Source organism: Chelonia mydas, chromosome 4 (genome assembly GCF_015237465.2).
Source record: "Chelonia mydas isolate rCheMyd1 chromosome 4, rCheMyd1.pri.v2, whole genome shotgun sequence".
Taxonomy (NCBI): domain Eukaryota; kingdom Metazoa; phylum Chordata; order Testudines; family Cheloniidae; genus Chelonia; species Chelonia mydas.
This window is the reverse complement of record NC_057852.1, coordinates 119,577,155-119,584,813: the sequence shown is the minus strand read 5'-3', so window position 1 is coordinate 119,584,813 and position 7,659 is coordinate 119,577,155. Positions and strand designations below refer to the sequence as shown.

Here is a 7,659-nt window from a genome sequence, read left to right as displayed (position 1 = left end):
GATTTCTGCAAATCAGTGGGAGTAGTTTCAGTGTGTGACACTGGCAGGCCAGCTGCCATCTCAGTATTGAGATCCCCATGTCTCAAAGGAACACTGACAACTACATAGCTGGAATTAATCTAGCTCACTTGTGTGTTCATAGTGTTAAATAGGTATTAGAATTAGAAGAATGTGTTTACTGTTTAAACTCTACTGAATGTTTGTGAGTATCTGCATACATTAATCCCACTTACATAACATCTATATCCCATATTGCAAGGTAATATATGAGCGGTTGTATAGTTAACCTCTCTGACTGTGTAAATCACCAGACAGGAGAGAGACATAGAATCATAGACTATAAGGTCAGAGGGGATCATTATGATCGTTTAGTCTGATCTCCTGCACAACACAGGCCACAGAATCTCACCACCAACTCCTGTAAAAAACCCTTAACTTAGGTCTGAGCTATGAAGATATTAGTGTGAAGGGCCAATTTTCAACAGAAAGTTTTATGCCTTTCCGAAAAGGAAATGTCCATCAATACCAGCTGGACTACTGTGGGAATGTTACAACTGGAATGTCCTAAGTACTGTCAACAGGAGGACAAAAGCCTTTTTTTATTTTGCCCTCCTTCCTGTGAAGGTGAGTCATGCATGTGGACTCTTCCTATCACCTGAGCTTGCAGCTCAGAGCACATGGCAGGAGGGGAATAAAACCCCTAACAAGAAGGAACTGATTATCTCTGCTGATTGGACTTGGGGGCAAAATGTTTCTAGGCCTGAGAAAGAGATCCCCAGCTGCTTAACCTGGGTTAGTCCCCTAAAGGACATATAGAGCTTGCTTATTATACAAGATTCTGTTACCTTTTGAAACATAAGAGTGTAAATCGTGTGTGTGTGTGTGTGTAACCTGCTTTAACCTTATAAATAACCAATTTTTTTTTTACTGTTGTCTTTGGTATAGAATCTAAGGTGCAAATTGACCTGGGGTAAGTGACTGATCCTTTGGGACTGGTAGTAACCTGAATATTGCTGTGTCTCTTGGTGTAATGGACCACCTATCACAAACGTGCACTCACCTGAGTGGTTCGGTAGAGCTGAGTACCCACGGGGACTGTCTGTGACTCCATGTTGAGACTGCTATAATGCCTGAGGCATTTCCACGTGGTAATTCATTTGATGAACTCTAAGTATAGAACTCACAACCAATTTGGGGTTTGTGCCCTGGTTCCTAGCAGTCTGCCTCGAGGTTCATGGTTTTGAGTCACTGGAGGTAGTGTTGCACACGGCCTTAACCTCTCTGAGTTAAATACATATATCAAATACATATATGTTGATTAAGACTTCCTTTCTTTTGAAGTTAAAGCCCATATACATAATTACAATTGCCTTTCAAATATATACTATAGTTATGTTACATCTCCATCAATAATTCATCTTTTCAGTCACATACTGCAGTGATGAGTATCCATAAGTAATATCAATAATGTACCAAATTTTCTTTATTTCAAAATGTTGTTTCCCTGCTCAAATACTTTGGCATACATTTCTAATAACTGGCCTTTTGTACTACTAAAAGTTAAAGAAAAAGTTAGAATTGGAGGGGAAAGTGGTGATATTCTCCCAAGCTCTGCCCACAAACCAATTTGGCTCACTCATGACATCAAAATGTGACACCAATTCATGGTATACTGTGCAGATCTTAATAATATGATCATCCTTCTTCTTTCATGCATACAACAGTGAAAGAGTTAATGGTGACATTTAGAGTAGCATCACAAGGTTCTGGGGTTAACCCACTGAGATGAATAAGGAGAATGCCCACCTCTTAGAGATATTATTTCAGTCTGTTGCAGCCACCATTGGATCAGTTTACGTTCTGTTCATATTGTGAAGGCTGTCGTCACTGCCATTTAAAGCAATTGTTTAAAAAAAATTAAACTAAGATCCTAGCAAACGTTTGCTTCAAGGAAAAGGGACTGGCTTGCTGAGCTGCTAAAAACCTGTCCACTTCAACAGCTACTTCATGGGACTTTATCAGCATGCAAATGGAGATGTCATTTGAAAGCAGCCTAGTTCACCTGTGTGATGGAAGCATAGTATATAGGTGTGAAAATCAGGAGAGTTATGCAAATATAAACATTATATATTATATTCAAAGAGAAATGGTCAATCAAAAGTGACTAATGATTTTGGGTGCCTCCATTTTTGGATGCCCAGCTTGAGAAATTTTCTCCTCCTTCCCTCTTTGGAAAAGCAAGAGAATTCTTCAGGGGACTGCAGGGACCATAACTGTGGCCACCTCCTGCACAGGGGGGACAAAAGAAGGCATTTCTGCCTGCCTTCCCCCATCACATTGGTGCAAGGGACAAATATAATCTGACCCGGAGTTTCTTTAGAATAATAGGAGTTTTCACAATTCTTGTGAAGTGTAAATTAACTTTCCTTTTCCCTTGGCATTTTTGCTTATTCTAAATTATCTCTACTGTATAATTAAAAGAGAAACTTCAAATATAACATTAGCAAACACTTCTCCCTGTTCTTCACCTTCTTAAAGGCTATTAATTACATCTGTATACTGTGAATCCATTGAGGAGTTTCTGCACTGGCATATTAATGATGAAGCTCTCTGAAGAGTGTTCCCTAGACCTTTAGCAGTTCCAAATGCCTGTTAATGAAAAAAGCTTTGTGGATGGCATCCTGCTTGAATGAACAAAGGTAACAATGGCGACTGGGAAATTAATTATTAAGGCGGATGCTACAAAAACATAGGTCAATAATGTTCAATATGTGGTTGGAAGGGAATTGAAAAAAACATAGGCTTTGACTTAGAAGGAGAGGGAGTCTCACTAACATGTGCTGTAATTCACATATAAGATGAGCTATTTTGGGGTGTGGAGTTTAGACTGATATTATAGTCCCTCTGTGGGACATGTCACACGGCAAAGTAGTTCTGACATTCCGAAAAAGAGACTAGACAAGTCAAAATGGAGGCTGTCAGGTAACTTTCATTGCTCTTAATTTCTTTTCTGTGTTCCTAAACCTTCGTGCTGCATGAGGCCGCAATTCATGAAAGCACTTAAACACCTGCGTAAATCCACGCCTCTTCAGAAAAGCAGATAAGCACGTATTTAACTTTAATTCCCATTCCACTGGGAATTTAGCACGCGCTTAAAGTGAAACACACATATAAGGGCTTTCCTGAATCAGGTCATGAGGTTGTTTTTCATAGTGTCCATTCTCATGCATTTATTATAGTAGTGCCTAGAGATGCCCCAAATGCTAGGCACTACATACACATAGGCCAGGTCTACACTACAAGCTAGGGATGTGATTCCCCTGCTCGTGGACACATACTTGCACTAGCTCTCATCAAGCTAGCATGAGTATAAATAGCAGCATAGCCACAGTAGCTCGGGTTGTGGCAGCAGAAACATGGCTGAGGTGTGCCAAATACAAACCCACCTGAAAATTGGTGGATATGTATTCAGGAATCATACCCCTAGCTCACAGTGTAGACACAGTCATAATAAGAGACAGTCCCTGCCCCATAGAGTTTACACGCTAAATAGATAAGACAGATCCGGGTGGGAAATATCACTACTCCCACTTTAGAGATGAGACTAAGATCCCAATTCTAGAGACTACAATCATTCTTAACATCTAACTGGTAATGCTCTGAACCAAGTCGTCGGCTTGCTCAATAAGTGAGTTTGATATCCCCTCATCACTACATTTAAGCCTACTACATACAATATGTCCACTTGTAACTGTCAGGAAAAAATAGCCCTTCACAGATTTTAGGTTTATTGAATATTCTCATTATTTGTGGTCCTAAAAGAAAATCCTTTTTTTTTTGGTTGTTTATTTAATGTGGAAGTTATTGCATTCTCAACAAGGCACGTCTATTCTTCTTGATTTTAAAAAATACTTAAAAAAAAACATTGAAAATTATTTTTTTCCCCATAAAATTGTTGCAACTGAAAAATGAACTGTGTATCTTCCGGAGAGTGAAATAACTCAGGAATTCAGGGAGGTTGAGGTTCCTTCTCCAAAGATTCTACCTGTTGTTTCCTACTGGTGTGCCATAACCCAACCCCTGTATCTGGATTACCATTCATGAAACCCAGCAGAACTTCAGTCCAACTTAAAACTCCTGATTGTGGCCTGGACAGACATAGCACAGGGAAGGTTATCCTCACTCTATTTCACACCTAGTTCTAATTAGGAAACACTTGAAATCTCACTCACAAAAAAAGCTTCTTTTCAATATGCTGAATCCAGACGCACTTCTGCAATTAAGCCATTAATTACTCCGGTATGGCATATGTCACATTTTAACCTAGTTCCCTCATGAATTAGGCCATTTATTTTTTACCTCCTAGTACTTTTTAATAACAAATGTTTTCAGAAATACAAGCATACCTTTAGTATTAAAACTCTAGTAGGGTCAAATACTCTTACTCCCATGAATAGTACCATACTCTCCACGTATTCCCATTTACTTCAGTTGTTTACTCCTGATGTAAGGCACTAAGCAACACATGGGAGGATATCACAATCTGGCCTTTATCACATTTCCCTTTATTTTATAAAATTGTATGGGTCCCTTTCAAGCATTACCAGATGGAAACTGAATGAGAATTTCTCAAATAGAATTTGGGAAAATGTGACTTTGTTCAATATGTTTCTTTATTAAGAACTGACTCTTTCACTAGTAGCTCATCCTACTATAAATGTTCCTAATTCAGAAACACAGATTTCTTCTTTCCACATTTCTCCTTTCTAGTGAGTCTTTTCTGAAAATTAATGCTGAGATCAAATGAAGGGTTTTTTTTCCTCTAAAATAATTTTAATCTATGCTGGAAGATTTAATGTACTAAACTTAATATGCAGAAATAATGTATAAAGAAGAAAAGGCTTTTCCAAATTTTCCTAAAGGTTGTTTTCAGTTTGCAATAATTAATGTGATAAGACATGTTTGAAAATGCATTAAAAGATCAGGAAGATTCCTCTGCAGGTACTTTAGAATCTAATAAATAATAAATCTGATGATTAACTGCATGGGCATAAGGAAAGCACATTACTAGGAAACTGAATAGAACCTGGCCTTTGAACAAATGTGTACTATTTTTTTAATATATAAAAGTACTTGAATATAGTCAATTCTGTGAAAAGAGGGGGAAAAAAGAATTACAGAAAGTGATATTGAGTTAACACTGTATTTCCAAATTAAACAGATTTAAATATTGCCATTAGCAATCAGGGTATTAGGATTTTGATGGAACAGTGTCATAAGAAGGTGAGCAAAACAATTATCTGACTTAACGCTGTTTGAGCAGCCACAGTGGTTTATGCTGGCCTAGAGAGCTGAAGTAAGACCACCACCAAGGCTTCTCATTGTGCCGTGTAGGCTGCCCTCTTTCTTCTCTTGGTTCAGACGGTGCATGTTGGGCATGAGGATCAAAATATTCCAGTGGGTCATATCGCTCATATATGTCTTCCATCGGCCCCCAGAGGAAATTTTTAGGCCTTGTATCTAGAGATCGAAGGGCAAAATCTACCCTCCCCGCTCTTTTCATCTTGGCAGGCAGAGTGACCCTCTTCATCACCTTGCTGTATCCGATAGCATGAGCACTGATTATATATCTTCCCGGAGGTAGGAGTCTCCAGTAGTCTCCATCGGCAGCTAAAGAAAACAGGTATCTCAGTCCTTTGTCCAGTAGCATAAATGCGTACGCACATCTATACACAGATAAGCATTGGACGTTATAAGGGCAGATTTTGAAAAAGAGCTGAGCACAATGTTCCCCTCTTTTAAAAATCAGGTTGAAGGTGTCACAGTGGGAGCTGCTGGGAGTTGAGCACTTTTGAAAATCTGGCCCTTAGTAAATAATTATATTTCTAAAAAGAAAAGGAGTACTTGTGGCACCTTAGAGACTAACCAGTTTATTTGAGCATGAGCTTTCGTGAGCTACAGCTCACTTCATCGGATGCATCCGATGAAGTGAGCTGTAGCTCACGAAAGCTCATGCTCAAATAAACTGGTTAGTCTCTAAGGTGCCACAAGTACTCCTTTTCTTTTTACGAATACAGACTAACACGGCTGTTACTCTGAAACCTGTAATTATATTTCTGATCTTGTAAATTGTATTAATATCAGGATAGATGCAGTGTATGTATTACACAGAAGTACACCATGGCAAACAAAAATGGTGCCTGATTCTGTTTTTACTTGCAATGGTATGAATAAAAAGTAGCTCCAGTGAAGTCAATGGATTTATACCTGTCTGTAGCTGATGTAAGTGAAAGAAGAATCAACCCCAATATAGAGGTATATTGTATGTCCGAGGGCATAAGAAATTCCTATTTGTAATATATAATACACATGAGACATGGGGCCAGATCATCAGCTGGTGTAAATAGTTTGTCTCTGATGCTGAGGTGAAAATGTCCAATTAAATGACTACCTTGAAATCCTGCACGTTGGTGGCTCATTCACTTCAGTGGAACTATAGCAGTTTCCTCCAGCTGAGGATCAGGCCTGTATTTTAACGCATATGCAGAAGGAGGCAGTGCAAACAATGCGCATTTATGCATAACTTTATGTTTCCTGGATTTTTAAAGTTTATCAGCACAGCAAACATTGTATTAATGCTATTTTTCATAGAATTTCAGTGTCTATCTGTTGGGTTTTTTTTAAGATGAAAATAAAGGAAGAAGAGGGGAAAAAGAAAGGAAAAAATCAGAGGTATTCAGCTCCTGGCAATCATAATTTCCTTCATTCATAGGTGCTGGAACTAGAGGTGCTGGGGGTGCTGCAGAAGCTCCTGGCTTGATGTAGTTTCCATTATTTACAGAAAAGAAAAGGAATACTTGTGGCACCTTAGAGACTAACCAGTTTATTTGAGCATGAGCTTTCGTGAGCTACAGCTCACTTCATCGGATGCATAGCATATCGTGGAAACTGCAGAAGACATTATATACACACAGAGACCATGAAACAAAACTTCCTCCCACCCCACTCCCCCGCTGGCAACAGCTTATCTAAAGTGATCATCAAGTAGAGCCATTTCCAGCACAAATCCAGGTTTTCTCACCCTTTCCCCCCCCCCACACACACACATACAAACTCACTCTCCTGCTGGCAACAGCCCATAAACCCCTCTTTATAATGCGCATGATAATCAAGGTGGGTCACCTCCAGCACTAATCCAGGTTTTCTCACCCCCCCCCACAGCCCTCCCTCCAAAAACCACACACACAAACTCATTCTCCTGCTGGCAACAGCTCATCTTACAGTGTGCACAGCAATAATCCAAGTTTAACCAGAACGTCTTGGGGGGGGGTTTGCAGGAAAAAAACAAGGGGAGACAGGCTACCTTGCATAATGACTTAGCCACTCCCAGTCTCTATTCAAGCCCAAACTAATAGTATCCAATTTGCAAATGAATTCCAATTCAGCAGTTTCTCGCTGGAGTCTGGATTTGAAGTTTTTTTGCTTTAAGATAGCGACCCTCATGTCTGTGATTGCGTGACCAGAGAGATTGAAGTGTTCTCCGACTGGTTTATGAATGTTATAATTCTTGACATCTGATTTGTGTCCATTTATTCTTTTACGTAGAGACTGTCCAGTTTGACCAATGTACATGGCAGAGGGGCATCGCTGGCACATGAT

At 39.4% G+C, this 7,659-nt stretch overlaps 1 protein-coding gene across 3 annotated transcripts in view; it reads right to left on the bottom strand.

Annotated features, from left to right (window-relative positions):
- Positions 1–1,465: 1,465 nt before the first annotated feature.
- Positions 1,466–7,659, bottom strand: part of CPZ (carboxypeptidase Z) — a 60,622-nt gene continuing 54,428 nt past the window's right edge. For all 3 annotated transcript variants that reach the window (XM_027822484.3, XM_037898151.2, XM_043544720.1), the window contains one exon: positions 1,466–5,670. In XM_027822484.3, coding sequence (XP_027678285.2) covers positions 5,306–5,670 — 365 coding nt within the window. In that variant the 3' untranslated portion in view covers positions 1,466–5,305. The remainder of the gene's footprint in view (positions 5,671–7,659) is intronic.